At 26.8% G+C, this 22,195-nt stretch overlaps 4 protein-coding genes across 10 annotated transcripts; 2 read left to right on the forward strand and 2 right to left on the reverse strand.

Moving 5' to 3' along the window:
- Positions 1-936: 936 nt before the first annotated feature.
- Positions 937-4,841, reverse strand: LOC126894601 (uncharacterized protein K02A2.6-like). The gene is made up of 4 exons (XM_050665728.1): positions 4,289-4,841; positions 1,793-4,216; positions 1,444-1,702; positions 937-1,096 (listed from the first exon to the last, which is right to left on the reverse strand). Exons 1-4 carry the CDS (start codon positions 4,839-4,841, stop codon positions 937-939), a joined length of 3,396 nt encoding a protein of 1,131 aa, XP_050521685.1.
- A 1,193-nt stretch (positions 4,842-6,034) lies between these two features.
- Positions 6,035-21,847, forward strand: LOC126894141 (BLOC-1-related complex subunit 6). Of its 7 annotated transcripts, XM_050664917.1 has the most exons (4): positions 6,035-6,249; positions 8,275-8,412; positions 18,533-18,610; positions 20,816-21,847. In XM_050664917.1, exon 4 carries the CDS (start codon positions 20,825-20,827, stop codon positions 21,287-21,289), a length of 465 nt encoding a protein of 154 aa, XP_050520874.1. In that variant the 5' UTR covers positions 6,035-6,249; positions 8,275-8,412; positions 18,533-18,610; positions 20,816-20,824; the 3' UTR covers positions 21,290-21,847. The 7 variants fall into 7 exon arrangements, with proteins under 7 accessions (XP_050520874.1, XP_050520869.1, XP_050520872.1 ...); XM_050664912.1 differs by lacking the exon at positions 18,533-18,610 and having other exon boundaries at positions 6,037-6,249; positions 20,816-21,836; XM_050664915.1 differs by lacking the exons at positions 6,035-6,249; positions 8,275-8,412 and adding an exon at positions 17,470-17,665.
- Positions 6,245-7,470, forward strand: LOC126894136 (ELMO domain-containing protein 2). The gene has a single exon (XM_050664903.1). The coding sequence runs from the start codon at positions 6,282-6,284 to the stop codon at positions 7,272-7,274; it is 993 nt and encodes a 330-aa protein (XP_050520860.1). The 5' UTR covers positions 6,245-6,281; the 3' UTR covers positions 7,275-7,470.
- LOC126894129 (peroxidase-like) lies at positions 9,489-20,182 on the reverse strand. The gene is made up of 12 exons (XM_050664891.1): positions 20,042-20,182; positions 15,302-15,525; positions 13,420-13,519; positions 13,114-13,363; positions 12,825-13,051; positions 12,598-12,753; positions 12,251-12,447; positions 11,647-12,182; positions 11,424-11,577; positions 10,304-10,483; positions 10,049-10,238; positions 9,489-9,969 (listed from the first exon to the last, which is right to left on the reverse strand). The coding sequence occupies exons 3-12, from the start codon at positions 13,511-13,513 to the stop codon at positions 9,776-9,778; spliced, it is 2,178 nt and encodes a 725-aa protein (XP_050520848.1). The 5' UTR covers positions 13,514-13,519; positions 15,302-15,525; positions 20,042-20,182; the 3' UTR covers positions 9,489-9,775.
- Positions 21,848-22,195: the final 348 nt, after the last annotated feature.

Below are 22,195 nucleotides of genomic sequence, written 5' to 3' on the forward strand. Positions count from 1 at the left end.
AGACATCAAGTACAAGAGGTACCCATTTTAGTATTAATTAAGAATTTATGATAGGAACAAGGTTGATTTATCAAGTGTTAACAGTGGCTCAACCAGAAAATAATTTCGGGGGTTTATGTATGTAATATTTGAGAGGGTAAAAAAAAATGTTATCATAATTAAAAATACAAACATTGCTAAAGATTTCTGCTAGAGCGTTAAGGGTTTGAAATAGCTTTTGATTGTGCCACTAAGTATTAACTTTGCTGTGTTAATACTCAAAGATGAACAAGTTAATGGAAATAATTAACTCAAGTTAAGTAAAATATGATCAATGTCGATAAATTAACAGTTAAAAGTTAACAAATTATAAATTTAACTAGCTAAGTTAATTTTTTTTTTTTAACTTAACTAGTTTAAAAAAGTTTATTTCATTTAAAATTAATTTTTTTGCTAAAATCTCTCAAAATAATTTTTTATTGGTCGGTGATGTAAGGGTAAGCTAAGAATCGGAAACAAGAAGTTGAATCTTCTTTTTCCTCGCCTTAACCCAAACTACTTGGGGTTGGCCACCTTTATCCTAAACTTCCACTGGACACGATCTCCCACATCATCTACGCTCACATTAGCCGTCCTCATATTACATTCAATTACATCTCTCCATTTCTCTTTTGGTCTTCCTCTACTTATTCTTCCTTCAACATTTATCTCTATAATTGTTCTTACAGCTTCCGATTCCTCTCTCCTCATAACATGACCTGTTAGGTTATTGCATTGATGTTACTCCGTTTAGAGTTAATAAACAACTGATTATATTTCCGATAACACATACACTACACTTTCCCCTTTTTAACTTTTAACCCTTAAATAATGTACAAAATAAATAATAAATACAGTACATAATTATAACTATTAATTACAATATAAAATAAGATTTACAATAATACTAATATAACATTATACAAATTCATCGAATCCATATCTATTTGGTTTCTTAACCATTCTATTTGATTTTTTTACAATAACTTTATCTACATTTACAGATCTAGGTACTTTAATATCCTTAACATCTTTATAAGTTTTTACTCTTAATTGGTTAACATGTGCAGTTCTAATTCTATTATTTAATTTAATTTCATATAAATATTTACTTTTTTTTTTAATTATTGTTGCTTTTAACCATTTTAATGAACTTTTAAAATGATTTCTATATAACACTTTATCTTTTGGATTAAATACCTTTAATATACTTCCTTTTTCCTGGTTTCTACCCTTTTTTTGTTTAATTTTAATTATTACAGTATTTTTTACATTCTTAGTTTTTGTATTTAATTTATTTACAAAAGTCCCTACTTTATATGAAAATATTACATCAAATGGTGATTGCTTTGTTACTGTTGACGGTGTACTATTGTAAGAATTTATAAATCTTAAATTTTTTCTTTCATAGATAGTCTGTTGTACTTATAATCCAATAAATATTTATTTAAGTATTTCTTCACTGTTTGAACTCCCCTTTCAGCTTGTCCATTAGACTGACTATGGTATGGTGGTGACTTAATTATTTTTATATTACACTCCTTACCATAATTATTGAAAACATGAGAATTAAAAGGCGGGCCATTATCAGATACAATTTCTCCTGGTAACCCAAAATATGTAAATATACTTTGTAACACTTCTATTACTTTCTCTACAGTTACTCTATTCATTAATTTAACATCTACAAATTTACTAAATGCATCAACCAATATTAAATAAGTATCTTTACCAAAATAGAAAAAATCTATATGGATCCTCTCAAATGGTTTACTTGTTTTTGGCCATCTAGATGTCACTACTTCTTTGGGTACATTTTGCGTTTGAGCACAAATTTCACACCTTTTTACAGTCTCTTCAATATCTTTAGCCATATTTCTCCACCATAGTATTCCTCTTGCCTCCATTTTCATTCGCACAATACCATTATGATCCTTATGTAGTAGTTGTAACACCCTTTCTTTTAAATGCTCTGGGATAACAACTCTATCGCCAAAAAACAAACAATCATCCTGCAACCCTAAATCATTTTTCATTTTAAAATAGTATTTGCATTCCTCTAGTTTCCCTTCCCAACCATTTTTTACATACTTGATTACTTTTAACAATGTTTTATCCTCTTTATATCCTTTTCTTATTTCTTCTATATTCAAATTAAAATCATTCATAATACTTAACCTGTTTATAGAAATTTCTTCAATCTCAGTTCCTGTTTTTAAAGGTAACCGTGACAACGCATCAACATGCACCATTTGTTTGGCTGGTTTATATTTAAAATCATAATCATACATCGATAAAAATACTGACCATCTTTGTAGTCTAGATGCAGCGACTACTGAATTACCCTTATTAGGACTAAATATTTCCTTTAACGCCTGTGAGTCTGAGCATAGTGTGAACTTATTTCCATAAATATATTTATGAAATTTTTTTACTGCGAACACTATCGCTAACGCTTCTCTATGAATCTGTGCATAATTTTGTTCTGCTGGTGATAGTGTGCTAGATGAAAAACATATAGGTTTTTCTTCTCTATCAAATAATTGCACTAAAATCGCACCTACACCATATGGGCTAGCATCCGCATAAACTATGATGGGTTTCTTTGAGTCATATATCCCCAACAATTGGTTATTTAGCAGTAATTCTTTACTTCTATTAAATGTCTCGCTACACTTTTCAGTCCACTCAAATTTCACTCCTTTTTTTAATAATTTATGTAGTTCATGTAATTCACTACTTAAATTTGGTACAAATTTACAATAATAGTTTAGTAATCCTAAATATGCTTTTAATTCATTTAAATTTGTAGGTTCTCTAGCTTCCTTAATTGCCTCTAACTTTTGTTTCATTGGTCTGATACCCATTTCATCTATTGTGTGCCCTAGATAATTAACACTGCTTTCAAAAAATTTACATTTCTTTAAATTTATCCTGATATTAAACTCATTTAATCTAGTTAAAACTTCATCTAATTTTTTTTTACACATATCTTTATCTATTGCACCAATTAAAATGTCATCTAAGTAACAAAATACATTCTCTACCTTAAATAACACCTGATCCATAACAGATTGGAAAATAGCAGGCGCACTGGATACACCAAATGGTAATCTTTTGTACCTAAATAATCCTTTTAATGTATTTATAGTTAAATACTCTCTACTATTCATAGACACATCTAGCTGCTGGTATGCTCCGGATAAGTCTACTACACAAAATATTTTACATCCTGATAAACTAGCAAACACGTCATCAGCTTTAGGTAAAGGATAATGTTCAGTCTTAATTGATTTATTTATAGTTACTTTACAATCTATACAAATACGTAAACTACCATCAGACTTTGGAACTACTACTATAGGACTCGCCCAATCACTATACTTCACAGGTTCTAGAATACCTTGTTCCACCAATCTATCTATTTCTTCACCCACTTTATCTCTAATACTAAAAGGTACTGAATAAGCTTTATGAAATATAGGAGTAACTCCTGGTTTTAACACAATTTCAGCTTTATATTTTTCTATACATTGACCACCTTCTTCACTCAGTACTCGTGGGAATTTACTTTTGATATATTTTAAAATACTATCATTATAATTTGTATTTAGTTCAGTATTACTTACTAATTTAATAACACCATTTCCTTTTAATTTATTTCGCCAGTCTGGACATAATTTATTTAGCCATGATCGACCCAACAATGGAGAAATACTTTTTGTACTCTTAATTACCAGCAAGTTTAATTTATATACATCATCAACAGTATCACACAAACACACATTTACAGATATTGTTACAATAATACCAATTAACTCTCCTGTAACAGACATGAATTTAGAATTTGTTATACATAGGTTTGATTTACTAAATAATTGTTGATAAGTATTTTCGCTTATCACAGAAGCACATGCCCCTGTATCGATTTCCATATCCAATTTAATACCATTTACCATAACCATAATCTTTAACGGACCGTCTGCTAATTTATTTATGCTGGTATCACTTGTTAACACAACCTGTCCTACCATTTGTTCTGATAACTCTTTTATAACATCTGATGATCTGTCTTGACCTTCATGCCGACGCCAATTTGAATTCGGATATATTTTTTTTTTTGTTGTTTTTAACTTTGTGTAACAAAAACGTGCAAAATGACCATACTTAGAACATTTATGACACTTAATCATTTTTGCTGGTCATTCAAAAGTTGACGCATGATTTTTTCCACATTTGCCACATGTGTTTTTATTATTATTATTATTACTATTTCCATAATTATTTAGTTTCCGTACCGCAAACTGATTTAATGGTTTTTCTTCAATTTCTTTTTCTGCCATCTCCCAGTACGTCGCTATTTGGCAAGCACTTGCAAAAGTTAGCTTACTTTCCTTTAATAGCAATGCCCTCAATTTGCTTTCTCTGACGCCAAACACAAAACGGTCTCTTAAAGCTTCCTCCAAAAATGCTCCAAAGTTACAATTTTGAGCCTTTGACTTAAGTTCCACTATGTATTCTACAATACATTGCCCTTCCTTCTGATCTTCTTTATGAAATTTATATCTCTCCGAGATTTCATTGATTTCAGGTGAATAATGTACTTTAAGCTTACTTATTAATTCTTTATAAATTAATTCTTTTGGACTCTTCGGGTACGTCAATTTCTTTAACACCGAATATGCATCATGTCCGATAAAAGTTAATAACGAAGCCACTTTTTTAGTTTTTTGTACATCATTAAGCACAAAAAATTGCTCTAACCGCTCTATATATTCACCAATATCGTCTCCCGGGACGAATTGCTCTATGCTTCCAAGCATACTTTACGTTTAATTAATTATTTATTTTATATTTTTTTTTTTTTTTTTTTTTACACTTTAACAGTAAAAAAAAAAATACCAAAAAGAAAAAAGAAAACACGCGGTTTGATCTCATCCTCGTCGCCATTTGTTAGGTTATTGCATTGATGTTACTCCGTTTAGAGTTAATAAACAACTGATTATATTTCCAATAACACATACACTACATGATTTATATTACATATTACATTCAATTACATCTCTCCATTTCTCTTTTGGTCTTCCTCTACCTATTCTTCCTTCAACATTTATCTCTATAATTGTTCTTACAGCTTCCGATTCCTCTCTCCTCATAACATGACCAAACCAACTAAGTCTATTTTTTCTCATGTTATCTACGACTGACGCTACATCTATACTCCCTCTTATATGTTTGTTCCTTATCCTATCTTCTCTAGTCACTCCACTCATCCATCTAAGCATTCTCATCTCTGCTACACTTATTCTGGGCTCTACTTTCTTGTCAACCGCCCAACACTTTGAATCATACATCATAGCTGGTCTCACTACAGTCTTATAGAATTTAACTTTCAGCCTCATTGGAATTCTTTTATCGCATAACATACCAGACGCTTCTCCCCACACTTCATCCTGTGTCTTATATCCTCGCTAATACCACCACTCTTTTGCATACTGATCCTAAATACTTAAAACTTTCCACTTCTCCTATCACGTCTTCGCCTATTGTCACTGATCTCCTCATTTCACCTACCTCGTATTCTCCTTTGTCAAACTCGTACTCTATATACTCTGTCTTACTCCTACTTATTCCGAAACCCTTTTCTTCAAGAGTTGGTATCCACACCTATAGTGTTGATGTTATCAATGACGTAGATGTAGGGGGTTTAAACCCCCCAGAACAAAAAAAAAAATGTATTCATAAATTAAGTAGAGGTATGATATAAAATTATTTTTTATCATTATTTTTTTATATTTTGTTAATGATATTATCAATTAATTTTAAATAAAAAAATTCATCTTTAAATATTAATTAGTCAAAAATTTATTNCCCCCCCCCCAGATAATAATCGTATCTACGCCACTGGACTTTATATATACTTTATTTTAAACTTACTCCCTTTGATTAATATATTTTGTTGTCGTAATTTTGAATTTTTTTATTTGGTAGCACTGGTATTATCAACAACCACTATTTTGATTTACTTTATTGATACTTGTTTTGACACTGGGAAGTTAAACGTCGGCTGTATTGTTAATGCGTGTCGTGATTAAGCTTACTATTTAAAACTTAAACTTACTTATTGAAGGACGTATGTAAATTAAATTTGTCAAATTATCGGCATAATGCGTGGCTTACATGCATGATATATTTTGTTCCATTAACAGCAGTATGGACAACTTTTTACTGGTAAGTTATCCAGAATCAAAAATATTATTATAATGAAATTTAAGACAAATCACAATATTAATCACAAATTATCAGTAATAATGTGGTTTTATTTGATTTGGAGTTATATATATTGGTATTTGAGGAAAGCAATTAAATGGTTCTTACGCAAAACTACTAAATTTTGTGAACTTCAACGCATATGTTACTTGCAACCTGTTGGTATGAGTAGAACTAGTAAAGTTGAAATTTGTTTACGCAATAGTAGTCGGCCTCAGATCCGTGGATTATTGACTGTTTTGGATGCTCGAGCTATGGATAAAAATTTTTATTCTGGTAGACTAATTCTAGTACCAAATGCAGTGTCTACAATAGCACGTGTGAAAAGAATTGACCAATGTGAATATGAAAGATTTTCTAGTTCTTTAGGACAATGCGTTGATAATATATGGTCATATATACAATTAATCGAAGAAATTAAAGCAACAGCAGCCATTAAATATGATTGTTGTAATGATGTTCATGAGAAATCATTATTCCTATTGTGGGATGAATTGAAACCAGATGACCAATTAGAAAATAGAGTAACCAAGCAATGGCAAGATATTGGTTTTCAAGGAGATGATCCTAAAACAGATTTTCGTGGAATGGGAATATTAGGTCTAGATAACTTAGTTTACTTTGCATCAAAATACACTTATTTAGCTAGAATAGCTTTATCCCACTCTATGCATCCAATTCATGGCTATGCATTTGCCATTGTGGGTATCAACTTAACTAATATGGCTTTAGAGTTGGTTGTTGATGGTTCAGCAAAAACTCATTTTTATAATAAACGTAATGCTCCAGAATATGAAGACTTCAATGAGTTCTACTGTTATTTATTTTGGGAGTTTGACAAATTTTGGCTTAACGCAAAGCCTAAGGATCTTATGGAGTTCACTATTCATCGAGAGAACTTTGAGAAAGTTATCAGAAAGAGGTTGAACAAGTATGATACAATTTTTCAAATTGATGTTCCTACTAATGAAACGACTGAAAATTAAATAATTAGAAATATATTTGACCTCATAGCAAATTGTATTCAAATTATTTATAAATAATATTTAGTATAAATACCCTTGTTTCTATTGTAATTTCTAACTTGTTCAAAAAAAAGATATGATTTAGTTAAGTAACTGAAAAGTTAATAACAAAAATCTGTAAGATTTAGGTTGATGAAAAATAATTTATATTTTATATCTTATATCTTATATCTTATATGTAAATAGTTTGTTTTAATCTTAAGTCATTTGTACAATAATTTAATATATAAATTAGTGTGAGTTTTTTTCATCAATTATAGTGTCTTATATTTAAATCAACTATAGTTTGGGGTTAAAATTTGTATCTTCTAGTAAGCAAAACTATTATTAATTCATACATTTTTTATTTATTTTGAGCCAAAAAATTGAAATTACAAAGGAGTTAAATATTAATTATTAAATAAAAGAAATACTTTTATTTTTATTAATAATTTATTTAAGATATTAGTGTGATCTAATTTTACTCTCTAATTTTACTAAATTTGCCATAAATATGACTGAATTATATTTTTTTATAAAACTTACTCGTATAAAATATATAGATTAAAAAAACAAATTTGGTGCATTGAAAATTAATAATAATTGACTAATAAATTATTGGACTTCAATTTTATCATCAACATTTTCTGTTTAAGATATTTATTGACTTCAGTTAATTTGACCCTACAGTATAATCCTTTAGGATAACTTATGAAAAACCTAATCTTATACCTTAGTTTAACTAGGGTAGGTGTGGGTAATAAGGCCTTGCTAAGCTTGTATTAGATTTTGCATAAAGTCTAGCTAGGCCTTATTACCAATACCGACCTATACTATTATGTTAATATTAAATATCAATTTTAGGATGAAAGAAAGAATTTGGTAAAATTTAGTCTTAGTAATTAAATGGCTCTTTTTTCTATCAAGCATAAATATACATACAATTTTTAGAATTCATTAGAGCCTATTCAAATTGTTTTAGGTTCAAATCACTGCAATTGTCTTCCTTTTATTCGTAATCCAATATCATCATAGTACGAATCAAGTTAAAACATTTCACTCAAGAGTAAAATGAGACACTAAATGATTACTTTATTGCTGGTTTATTCGATGTTAGATGGTAAGAACTAAGATTTTCTAAGAAAGTGAATACTAATTTTTAGTAGTACATTAATATTAATCAGGGCTTAAAGTGTAGAGGATAAACAAGAAGACTTAGTCTCTCTACATCTCACAAAGCCTAACAAGTGTTCAACATGAACACTCAAAATAGTGTACTTATCATAGTTGTTCCTATTTTTTTTTTTACATTAAGCCTTGGTGTTAGTTATCATTTCAACTTAATGAATGAAATTGTTGGTTTGTTATATTTATATTTATGGCTTGGATCTATAAGAATTTAAACGACAAATGATTTTATTTCCTATGATTAAATTATTAAAATTTAAATTTATTAACACTGGTAATTTAGGATTAAAAAAATTTCAGATAAAAATATAGTTTTTCTTTTTGTTAATAACTTATTATGTTTTTCTTGCGATTTAAAAAATATGGGTTTTGAGTTTTATTCTTTTAATCCCTGAGTTACATATTTTATACACACTATTAAAATATAAACATAAAAAATAAATAATTATATGATTAAATATTTTTATGAAATAATGGAATTTAAGTAACATTAAAATCGTAACTAAATTAACGAAATGTTTTTTCTTTTATAATTATTTATACAAGTTTACATACATATTATATTTACATGTTTCATATATTATACACCGTTCATATTTACACATAATACATTTTCATTTTGTATACACAATTTGATAATTGATAAAATATTCGTTCTTTGGACTAAATATATGTAAAGTACAATGTGCAATGAATTGAATAAATTGGTCTATTTATTAATTTAATTGCACATATAAATAATAGAATAAAACAGACTGGATATTAAATTGAATAATTTTAATTATTATATATTTTCTATTTTTGTGGGTGCATTATGGTTATTATTCTTATGTCACATATTAAATTTTCAAAATGGTATAGGGATATAAATTTAATAAATGCCTCAAAGCGCGATTATAAAAATTAAAAACATGTTTATAATCGTGCGTTAAGTACTTTATATAGCTTGAAATTAAGAAATAATTGTTTTTTAAACGTACAGCGAAAAGATAATTTAAATTCTCTACGTCAAGCTCATAAATGTGTTATATTTTTATACGAATGTTAAATGACATTATGTAATATTGTCATTCAACGTGCGATACAACATAAAAATATGCATGTTTACGCTGTACAAACACATTATTAAACATATTATTGACGTAAATTATTTAGATCAGATTATTAGAAAAAAAAAACTAAGAGATAATTGTATCATGAAACACTTTGAACTCAGGTACCGGATTTTGAAATCACGCAATCATTAGTTGGTTTTTTCATCAACTCAACAAGATGGTGCATATTTTAAATTGCAGTTATTGATTAAAATGATATAAATCCGACCAATGTTTTAGATTGATTTTTGGAATTAACGGCGATTTACATGGTAGTAAGTCATTTGCAGTTGACCTTGGTTTAAAAAATACACTCTGTTGCATTGTTGAAATATTATCACTATTGTCACAAAACACTCTAGCTAGAGTAACTTTTCTGATTTCAGCTAATTGTTCTAAAATAAAATAGAAAATTTTTAAATACGTTTTTAAACGGCTTTAACTTTAAAAAGAGTTATGATTAATGATTCTAACGTTTAGTAAATACATCTGGTAGATCGTAAAACAGTCTATCTGATTTTCTCGTTCGCGTAAACTGATCTTTTATAATGCACTTCATTGTTGGGCCCACCATCGAGCTGTACTCGGGTTTTTCATATAATATACCAACTATGAGGTCTACATCGTTCACACTTTTATATTGCTTCAACAATTTATCTGTTGACTAATACAATATATATTTTGTTATTCATATATTAGGAAATACACGACAATATGTATTTTATTTACATCTTTATTCATGACCCGTGATAATTCTTCAAAGCTGTTCAGTGTTTCTAATCCGCAGTATTTTCTGAATTGAGTATAACTTGGCAGTCCATGATCACGGCCTCTTTGTATGTCTAAACTGACCACGTCCATTCCGCCGACTTTTGGATTGTCAGGATTGCTGTACAGATGATTTGTTACCTATACAATTAAATTATAAAAATTATTATGATACAAATACTCAATCAAACACTACGTTTGGGTTAAAAAATTTAATACTCTAAACAAATTCTTTAATAATTGTTAATTTTTTTGATTAAAAATATAAATTTAAATATATTATTAATAAATAAAACTATCATAGATAAAAGACGTATTTAATAATATGCTTTTTGGTCAGTCTTTTAAGGTGGCAATATTCAAAATTTAGCCATCGATGAGAAATGTAACCCGGTCTTTTAATCTTTATAAGATATCACTTATAGGAAATTATTTTCATGGCTGAAAAGAAATAAGGATGGTAAATATTTTTGAACTATCTTGTTATTTCTGCAACAATTGTATTCCAGTTTAAAATGTAATAAGATGTCAATTTTTAACAATAATACTCAAGATATAATACGACAATATTAAAAATTTTTAAAATCGTGTTTTCCGAATACTCTTGTTTTGCCTACAATTTTTTTTCTATTCGGTCACATAATCAGAACCGAATTTAGAAATTGTGGTGTCCGAGGTATTGTTTTCAGCCGTCTCAATGGTCTTTTTATTTTACTTGTCCAAAACATTTTTTTCTGCGACGCTATTTTTTTGTTTTTAGTCTCAATGAGCAAAAAAAAAAAAATTTTAACTCTTAATTCATATTGCTGGATAGCTGGCTAGAATTTATCCAGTGCCCCCCTAGATGTAACCTTACACATAGTTACATAACAAGTTTAATACCGTCAATTGGACTAACTTGATGAAACTTGGGGCAGTTAAATACTTTATAGATTTCATTATTTCATTTTTGTGAACAAATATATATGTATTTATCTTAACAATACTTGAAAACATTTTACTTGTGCAGTAGATTGATAAGACTAAAATTATAATAGATATTTACTGCCTCTAGTTTAATCACTGGCTGTGTATAACTTACAGCTTCAGAAAATTTCATATCAATTTTTTCTGCGTTTTGCATTGTCAATCCTCGAATTAGTTCGTCCATTAAATTAATTTGCACATCAGATGGATTATTAAAATGATTTGTTAGTGATATATTGCTATTTGAAGTCCTGGTTTCAACGTATAATCTATATTAAGTAAATAATGAGTTGTAAGAGTGAATTTAGAGTACATGTTGTGTACAAATTTGTGCTTACCCTAAAGTTTCGTTGATCATCGAGTTAGCAAAAGGCAACACTGCAGTTGCAAAACTATTACTCACTGAAGGATTGATATTATCGTCATATAAATTACTATATCCGTTTGTTAACAGTTCCAATTGGTTTTTCTTTAAAAACTTATTCCCTAGTAGCGCCGGTAACCATTCATTATATGTAATGTGTTGAATAGAAGCAGTTACAATTTTCTTTGCTTCTTGAAATATCTGTTCATCATCCCAATTTTTATTTATATATCTTAGTTGGTCTGCTATTCGATTGTGTTCTCTCATCCAAAGTGTGTGCATAACTGTTAGATGAGGCTGAGCATTAACCCTAGCGTCACCAGAAATGTAACATGTGTTGCCATTTTGACATGAATTTGATCCGTCAATGTGCAATGGCATCAACTGTGTACTTTGATCATTGCTAGATATTAGCAAGCGACCTCCTGTCAACTGTCTTAGTGACATTGACTGCTTTGATGAAGTTCCATAAATCATAGAAGCATCAAGAAAATGTGTTGCTTGGTTTAGCTAAAACATACAGATTTAAACGTTGAGGTTTTTAAAAAATGTTCTTAATTATTTTTGGGAATTCTTACTTGTTCCCTAGGGCCAAAAGTACAATCAGGCCGAATAGCTGGAACTGAACGAACATAATTCATACAAGTTCGACGTTGTGATGAAAAAAATGGATCGTCCATCGGAATGATAATAGGCGCACAAGCTGGATGTGTATGCCGAGGGGCTAATTTCGTACCATATTCATTGCAACAATCCACCGATTTATTTGTTTTTACTAAATATTATAATCATAGCACATTATAAATGTGTGTAATCTAAATATGCTTAATATTCATAAATAATGTTATATGAAAGATACACGATATTAGTTTGTTAGTATAAATTACAAAAATTTAATTAAAAATAATTAAAAACATCTACTCACACATACTGGTTACTGCAGTATGCGATAAGTCATGACCAATAAAAATAGTCCAAAACGCCAATGCTAGAGTTTTAAAGTTGTCTGGAGAATTGTCACTGTCAACCAAGCTATTACTAAGAATTCTCGGGCTAGGAAGGTCTTTGATGGAGTTAATACCTTTGCAATTTTTAATCAAGTTATTATTGTAATTTATTTACAAAATTATTTAATTTTAATTATTTATTCACCGTCTCCGTAGTCGGGAAAAATCAAACGCTTATACGCCGTATTAGATTTTCCCCACGAACTATGCTTCTTATTATTACATGACCCATCAGCACTTCGGTATTTTAAACTTTTACCGTCACAAGCTATCGAGTCCTGATTATCCTTAAGACAAGTTTTACCTAATGAAGTCTGGTCTAACTTTACTTTAGCCAAATTTTTTGCGCATTGTGATCGACTTATGCCATATCTATACAAAATAAGTTTTACAACAATAAAGGTTGATTTGTTAATAAAAATGGTCATTACTACCTTAAACAGAACTTATTAATTAAATATTGCGACGCTTTTAAAATAATTTCGGCGTCACGAGACGCTAGGTGACCGGTCGTTGTGGGTTTCGAGTCTATTAACTGTCCATGAGCAGGTGTACCGGTTTTTACATTTATTTCTGCGTATGTTAACGTATCTTCGTATCGGGCAAGCATATTAATTTGAGAAATTCCATATTGAATTGCTGCTTCCAGGTCTTTAGTTCCAAGTTTTGATAGATAATTTGAACCTAAATTAAAGTTTGATTATAAGCTGTTTTGATGTACAATTTTTTTTATATTTTACCGTCTTCGTATGCTCCAACTTTTTGATTTAGTGATAAGAAAATCGACACTATAACTAAATTAGCAATACTCTTAAATATATTAATTTGTTTCATTTTTATCTAAAATAAATAAAATTAATCATTAGAAAAATTAATTATGATTAAATAAATTGGAAGTATTTATTATTTTCCATTGGAAAATACAATGTAATAAGTAATAAAAAAAGAAGTTTATAGTAATAACTTGTGGTTTTGTATTTAGTATTTGTGACACACACTGAATAAAATAATGAATGGTTGATTAAATTATTGATGAATATATTTATTATGATACTAGTAACAAATCAATGCTGAATAATCTTAGCTAAAAAAATGTACCGTATATTTATAACGTTAATCCGTTATCTGCATTAATAAAGGTTTTTAATTCGTTCGATATTTTTATGAGAATGGATAAATTTTTATTTCTTAGCTATCTTAAAAAGATTAAGTTAAAGTAATAGACTTTATTATAAATTTTGTGGTTAAAATATGCTATAAAATCTTATTATTATTATTATTAAAGTATTTATACGAAAAAAAAATGAAATTATAAAGTATTTATGGCTTTATATTAATTTGTATTTTAAATAAATGTTAATATTTTTTATTTTTACAATAAAAATTTTCTAACAATTTAGTGAGTAAATTTTGTAGATCTTCTTTTAAATATATATATTTATATTTATGTGATTGCTTTAATTGACTTGGCGACTTGGATTTTACAAAAAATTATTTTACATAAATTATTCATTATTGATAAATTACATTAATTTTAAATTTGCTCGTTATGTATTAAAATTATTATATTTTTATTAATAGTAAAAAGTTTAATTAGAGATATATAATTACGTTAAATGTAATGTTTTCCATTGATAATTCTAAATAATAATATATTTAGAATATAAATAATATATTAACATATTTTGTTTTAATAAATTTTATTTTTCATATGAAGAAGTATAACTACTATAAAAAATTGGTCTGTTCAAATGTTTGTTTAGGATAGAAGAGATCCTAAAGATATAATTGAAACAACTCGCATGTTTTTAATCTTTATTATAATTACGGTTTTTCATAAAATATTTCATTACACATTTTGCCAAGCATTTAATTTTTATGCACGTTACTACATTTTATTTTATAAGTTATAAATTTAACACATTAGACATATTATTACATCTCATATGACGACATAAATCCTCTATAAAATAAAAGTTTGGTCTATTAACCTTAACCTATTTTCAATAAAATTGTAATTAATTGATGTTAAGAATGATTACAATTTAATTTACAACAATTTTAATTCTTAATAAAAAAAAAAAATTAATATTGAAGTTGAAAGTTGAAAAATTAAGTATGATTGTCATTTACAATACATTAACTACAAATAAATTTTGTGGTAGGGGTACACTATGAAAAGTGTAATTCTCATGTTTAGTTTTCTCTCTAATATCTAAAATGTTTAGAGAGACATAATTTTGATATCCCTGGATAGCCTAGTCATTAATTTGGCTATTACTGAATTAAATAATGTCTTTAAATACCGGTTTGCTTGATGTAAAAAAATTAATGAATTAAAATATGCGCAGTGTGCAATCCATTCAATAAAATTTAATTTATAAATTGTTTTTTAAAAAAATTTAGCATTGTATTTCATAATTCAGTCATAATTATTGCATTATTATACTGTATAATAATAGATATTTTAAAAATAATTATAGCGAAATAGTTTTTTAAAGAAAAAAATATTATTATTACAATTTCTTTCTTTCTATTGAAAATGTATATTATTTTATCTATTAAAAAACTCAAATTGTGAATTGTATTAAATAATCACTAATTACTAAGTATCTAACTTACTGTTTAAAATGGACAACTGGACCAATAGTGGAAATTAAGTAACACGTAAGAAATCATCAGTATACAATAAACTGCTAGTCGTTAAGCTTGAATAACACTAAATGAAAATACATTTCATGATTCATCTTGGACAGCATACTAACACGAGGCTCCCTTCTCTGCCGAAAGATTCACCTTTGCCTATGTTATCTAAGCGTGGGTCGAAGACAATCGTGTAGTCCTACCTGTAGTACGAATTATAGTTGTAAAAATACGCATAAAATAGTAAAAGATTATTTTGATGCACCGTAGGAGAAATCATAATTTAGACATATACTAGGTATTTTTTTTTATTGGATGTCCGTCCAAGTTGTAAAATAATTTACTACAAATACTATAATGTTTATAATGTTCATTAGAACAATTAATAATCAGACTGTTTTGTCATGTCTTCTGGTCAAAAACCACCTAATATATATTTTATTCATAACTGTTTTAGTATAGACAATTTAAGTTATCTACTATTTAATATTTATCTCACATACCCGTATTGTACGGGTATTACTTAAAAAATAGTGTTTACTGTATTAAAATCATGTTTGTGCCCACTTTTCCATGGTTCTTTAAACAACACTGCATCAATTGATGTATACCTTTATTTATTGTGCCCACATAGGTGTTCAATGATAAACAGTAATTTAATAATATTACTTTGAAATTAGTATACCAATTAGTTGTTTAGGATTTTAAGTTAACGTTATTAATTAATTTAAAATTCACATCGGCTATCGAATTTTATTTTTTGTACTTCAAGAGAGAAAAACAATATTAATGTATTTATAATAATCAAATAATTTTCCATGTTATGATGAAAATCTGTTTAATTTAAAATTATTTTCCTTTGATGAAATGTTTGAACGTACATATTAAACTGTTGTTTAGATTTTTCAAAATTCCTGAAATTGTTTTTAAAAGGCATAACATTGATGTCATTTTTTTAATTTTCAATAAACATTTTATCGACAATTGTTATGGTTTATTCTTAATCAGTTAGATCTTCTTGTGTATTATTATTTAACATAAACCGTGTATGCATAATTTTGCGACTTACTTTGAGGATTAAATTAGAGCTTGTTAGTCGTATATGCGCCCTACTTATTTTTACAAAGTTATTTATAATATTAAGTATTAACCAGTATATAGACCACTACTCTATCAGAGCATATAAGAGAACAACTTTAAACCAAAACATACTTATTAAAACATAGGTGTAAAAAAAAATTTGACAATACTTTGAATTCTATATATAAGCTTTTAAAATACGATTAGTGTCGTATTTTAAACACCTTTTTAGCAACAAATAGTTTTCACAATGATTCATTTCATTCATGTAGGTAGATTTATGATGCAGTGATTTATGTATCAATATTTCAAGGTTATGGTCAAGACTAATATTATTGTAATTTGGACATTAGAATATGCTAATTGATTTAAATATAATTTAAGTAACTAACGCATATTAATGATATACACATATATTTTATTACAAAAAATATTTTCCCTAACTTTATTTTCGGTTTTGTGTAATTTGTAAAAAATATATTTATCATTATAAAACAGAAACGCAATAAGTTAAAATCTCTCTTATTCTATCATTTAAAATTCAATATGAAAATATGCATAAAAAACAGTAAATTTATTCAGTTAGATATCATAATAAGATATTATACAGAGGAAAGAGGTACTATTAACAATTTTTCACTTTTATTTGTCAATAAAAAACTAAATTAATAAATTACATTTGTTTAAATGATTATAAATATATTAATTATCATTTTCTTTACTGTAAACTGTATTTAAATATTTTCTATTCTGTTGAATAATTAATCAAATTGATACGAAGAAAAATATAAAAGAAACCATACAAAGTTAGAATGGCTTCTCAATATGTTTCATTATTTTACGTATTGTCTTTAATTGCCGGTATTAATTTTTTCAGAAATTACAGTTATGATCAGTTTATAGACTAATATAGCTAATATCGATAAAAAAATTAATTTTATCAATGAATTGACTGCAGTCCATAAAAATATAGAATTGATAATGCAAGTATATAATTAATAATTAATTATATATTATTAATTGTATATTATAATTATTATAATGAAAGTTAGTTTTTAATTTTAAAGCAGTGATGTAACTAGGGTCAGCAGTCGCCTCCCTCTGAAATTCATGTGAGAACCGAATTATTCACTAAAAACTATACTTTTAGATGGATTTTAAGGAAAAAAGCCATAGAAAATTAATTTTGTTATAAAATAATAAGAGAAATTACTTTACTCCCCCTCCTGGAAAAAATATGTTAGACTACGCTATTCCTTCAAGGTAATTATTTTAAAATGTGACTAGAATTATATGTAAAGCTTTACAATTTTAAAGAAAACTCAAACCTACAGATGCAGCTTTATTAAAACACTCGATTTTGCATTCATCATAAAAATTTTTATTATTTTTAAACACATTTATAATTTTTTTTTAAAACGTCATTTGATTTTTTTACTTGATATGATATCTGTAAGGTGAATAACATTAGTGTTTATATCTTATTAAATTATACATATGTGTGTGTGTGTGTATTATATTATATGTTATACATATGAACAGACATAATTTTTGGTAGTCTAAGAATTATAATTCTTAGACTATAAAAAAACACTCAATAATTTTTAAATGTTTAAGTTTCAACAAAGGGGATGAAATTTTAGGGTTTATTTCGTCTAATGTATGCTTATTTATAATGAGAATTTAAATTATTGTTAGTTAGTTGTTAAATATCTAATCAGCTAATTAATTATTTTTGTCGATTATTCATTTTCGTTGTGTTAATTGTTACTAATTTTACCTTAAATTGTACCTTTAGTCTAGTGTTATCTATTAATTTGAATTCGTTAAATTTTATCAGTTTCAATCTAAACTACTTTCTATTCGTAACGCACACTATGTGTACTAGAAGTATTTCAATACTTTCGTACTCACAATTTGTAAATCCAAAAATTTAACTTATAATCTTAGTTATATACAAAACCCAGTAATATGGATACGGCAGAATAGACTTTAGATTGAAATTTGATAATAATAAGTTTCACTAGCATAAAACGCTTTGATGCGATTATTATAAATAAGAACTAGAAAAAATAATTGAAAAACTTTGAAAAAATTACCAATTATGATTTTTTTTTTTGCTTTTTACAGTCTATTGAGGGCCATTGTGGCTAGTGCTTGGGTAAATCTGAATTTCGGGATCTCTGTGTCAGAAGAAAGGAAGTTGAAGTGAGATAGATTCCCCCAGTAAACATGATTACACGTTGAATATAATATTTTCGTTTAGAGGAAGCAATAAAATTTTTTCTTATGTATCTTCCCTTAAAAAACTAAACCCTAACTACGCCATTACTATGTATGAAGCTCAGGATATGTTATTATTTTTATTCTGAGATGAATAAAAATATTCATTTGTAAATTTTTTTTCTTGTCAACCACACAAAAACCAATTACAGATCATTTAATAGTTATAATCAATTTTTCAAATTTTATTTGCTATAAAATATTTCTTATGAACATATTTATTATTAAAAAAAAAAAAATTTATATGTATTGACTATTGAAGGTAAAAAAAATATTTTAGTAATACTAAAATATTTTTTCATACCCAACTATAAATTGAAAGCCCCATTCTATAATGTTAGAAATTCTACTGCTATTACTTAAAAAAAGAGGTTTTCAGGACATTTTTCTTTTTTAAATCTTAAAAGCTTTGATTTGGTTTAGGTTTAAAGATCACAGATACTATAATAATTTGATAAAGAATATTGTGTTGCTGCAACACTCGACATAATTAAAGCCAATACCTTCTCAGCAATAAATTATATTATATTTTTATTTTATTAAATTTTATTCCAAAAAAATTTTGATATAGAATATTATATGACATTTTATTTGTGTCTTCTTTACAAATTCTATAAATATTCTTATACTAATTATTTTGTTTCACGGCAGTTTAAAGCTTTGTCCAAATTAATTATCTTTATTTCAAGCCTAACATCTTCTCAAATTTGGATTACAAATATAATAATTTAATATTAACATCAAATTTTTCTTTTCTGGATTTTATTTACTTTTATACATAAACAAAAATTAGGATTAAGTTATCTCAACTTAATTTTGCAACTGGACATAAAAGACACAAAAGTAGCATTGTATTTATTATTTATTTTTGTTCAAATGTATGCCTATTCACAAAATTTGCGTAACAACTTACTTTTTTGTTTTTAAAATACTTTAAATTTGATTAATTTTGCGTTTACTTTTGTTTTACCGTGTCAGAGGTCATATTTTATCCAAGGATAATACCTTCAGATTGGTTACAGATTTTGGATGAACTATTGTTTTTAAAGTTATTTGAGACTAAACGCTGTATTTTATAATGTATTATCACTCTTATCGAAACCTGTTTTACGTCACGTTTACCAGGAACTAGTTTTTCACGCTCAATATACTCTTCAATAATCAACAGTAATCATAATAGTCTAGTACCTTTCATCTTAGTACGATATACACAAAGTTTTTCCATGTAAATGATCAAATAATACACTAACCTCTTTTTTTATGATAACCTATTAATTTCTTATTAATATTTTACAAATTAAAAATAAGTAATACATTAAATTAACGAAAGGAAAGTAAAACTTTTGGTTTACTTACAAAATGTTAAAGAGAATAATTTTTTTGATTCAATTTTAACGGTATTTATGTTGACTTATTAGCATGAATAACTTCTCGTTCTGTGCTATACGGTTCTTGTTTTTAAATTAATTGTGATTCTAAATAGTAATTGAAAAACTTACAAAACACGTGCCGAATTAATGATTGTACAGTTGGCAATATTCGTTTTTTGTAGATTAAATAAATACTTGATAAATATCTTTACTGTTAGTCTGAGATAACAGAATCATGTAAACAATATACTTGGAAGTTAATATATGAAAATATTAATTTTCGATACAGTTCTTATTCCGTAATATATACTGTATAATGTCAATTATACACCAATCTATCTATTTCATTTAATACTATTTGTTAAATATTATTTTATTGATAAAATATTAAACTTTTGGTTAACTTAGTAAAATAACTATAGGCACAACAAGAAACGAATTTTTGGGGGGACTAAATTAATTTTTTTCCTCGCTAAATATATAATTATATAACAATATACTTAATTTAAAAGTTTTTGAGGTTTAATTTTGCAGATGCTCTATCTATAATATATAATATATCCAAGGTCTAAACACGAGATAGATTAATTCTTTATTTGTTTTTTAATGTTTATAATCAATCATGCATTAGAAGTTCTAATTTAGAACATCAGAATGTGTATCTCTGCTTATAATGTAATAAAATTTATTTTGAGCTTACGGTTCTGATTCGGATAGATTAGATATAAATAATAATAATTTATAATTTTTTTGTTCTAAGGTAAACGCAATGGCCGAAAAAAATAATAAAATGGACTTTTTGGATAATCTTGAAGGTACAGTGATTAAAACCGGCAATATGGTAACGTTTGTCGCAGAAGACTTGGAAACTAAACTAAAACAAACAAGTCCTACATCACCAGTACGACCTTTGGGTAGATTTTTCTTAGATTCAAATTTACTTGACGAACTAGAATTTGAGGCAAAGAACATTGCTGCTTCTGTTGATACATTAACTGAGACTCTTTCAGAAGTATTGCATAGTATGTCTGCACTCACTGTAGAATGTTTAGAAATTTATAGAGACGTCGTTTGTAAGACTTGCGACTCTATCGACACAAATATTAGATCAATGTATCAACTAATGGCCAAATGTGAAGAGCTTTCTAAGGAAATGGAATCAGTCTATAAATTAGCTCAACAAATTAAAGATATAAAACACGTTTTAGATTTATTTGAAAATGCACTAAATTAATTTTAAATTATATCTCGTTTAATTTATTATTACCTTATACTTACCAAGTATGTAATATTACATCATTATATAAAAAGTACAATTATAAAAATTACAATTGTTAAAATTACATACAAATTACTTGATCATTCATTTTTTTAAAAATGTCATTGAATCTAGTCCTAATTTAACTAAAAGTAATTATATCCGAGTAGTGTAAAATATTTTATTTGTTTTTTATAAGTTTATTTTTACCATGATACCATTTTATAATTTTAATTTCGATGCAATTAATCAATCTATTTAATATAATATAAACTAATGAATATTTAATTATTAAATTTGTATTATATATTTTGTTGGGGAGAAAAAAACATAATTTTAATAAAAAAAAGTATTTGATCAAAAGCTAAACCAAAATTAGAATTTTTTTTTACTTTACATGATTAGATATGCTTTTTATCAAAAAGCTAGTTGAACATTTTTTTTGGGAGTCACTAAAATTGTGTCAAGTTTCCTTCTTACTATTTCGATAATTAGAAAATTGATTTTCAAAATATGTATGTTATTATATACAAGATGATTGTTTATGAAAACCTCAATTACTTTAAAAATAAAAAAGATGTTGGAAATGTATAGTTCTTGACCATTTTTTAGGTTTAAGTATTTCATGAATCTAAGAATAATAATATATTATTAGCTTCGATGCGAAGCTGAAAAAAGGTATTGGTTTTACTATGATGTTTTTTTTTGTGTCTGTTACCACTTTTTCTCAGCTCTCACCGAACGGATTTCTTTCTACGATACGTCAAAAGACCACAAATCGTATCTAGTCGAAGACATTACCCTCAAAAATTGAAAAAATTCCCCTCGTTTCCCGTAAATGGGAGAAACCTCCAAAAAAATTACAAATTTAAAATTTGCTAA

The sequence above is a fragment of the Daktulosphaira vitifoliae genome, unplaced genomic scaffold, assembly GCF_025091365.1.
Source record: "Daktulosphaira vitifoliae isolate Bord-2020 unplaced genomic scaffold, ASM2509136v1 Scaffold_1, whole genome shotgun sequence".
In the NCBI taxonomy this organism is placed as follows: domain Eukaryota; kingdom Metazoa; phylum Arthropoda; class Insecta; order Hemiptera; family Phylloxeridae; genus Daktulosphaira; species Daktulosphaira vitifoliae.

Excerpts from the sequence above, each read along its gene's own strand:
- LOC126894136 (XM_050664903.1), top strand. The coding sequence starts at position 6,282 with ATGAAATTTAAGACAAATCACAATATTAATCACAAATTATCAGTAATA.
- LOC126894601 (XM_050665728.1), bottom strand. The coding sequence starts at position 4,841 with ATGCTTGGAAGCATAGAGCAATTCGTCCCGGGAGACGATATTGGTGAA. Across the intron at positions 4,217-4,288 it reads ACTAAATAATTATGGAAATA|CAAAAATGATTAAGTGTCAT; the intron begins GTAATAATAATA and ends TTGAATGACCAG. Across the intron at positions 1,703-1,792 it reads ATCTAGATGGCCAAAAACAA|ATGTTAAATTAATGAATAGA; the intron begins GTAAACCATTTG and ends GTAAATTTGTAG.
- LOC126894129 (XM_050664891.1), bottom strand. The coding sequence starts at position 13,513 with ATGAAACAAATTAATATATTTAAGAGTATTGCTAATTTAGTTATAGTG. Across the intron at positions 10,239-10,303 it reads CACGGGTCATGAATAAAGAT|TCAACAGATAAATTGTTGAA; the intron begins GTAAATAAAATA and ends ATATTGTATTAG. Across the intron at positions 9,970-10,048 it reads ACCAGATGTATTTACTAAAC|AACAATTAGCTGAAATCAGA; the intron begins GTTAGAATCATT and ends ATTTTATTTTAG.
- LOC126894141 (XM_050664911.1), top strand. The coding sequence starts at position 20,710 with ATGTGTATCTCTGCTTATAAT. Across the intron at positions 20,731-20,815 it reads TGTGTATCTCTGCTTATAAT|GTAAACGCAATGGCCGAAAA; the intron begins GTAATAAAATTT and ends TTTTGTTCTAAG.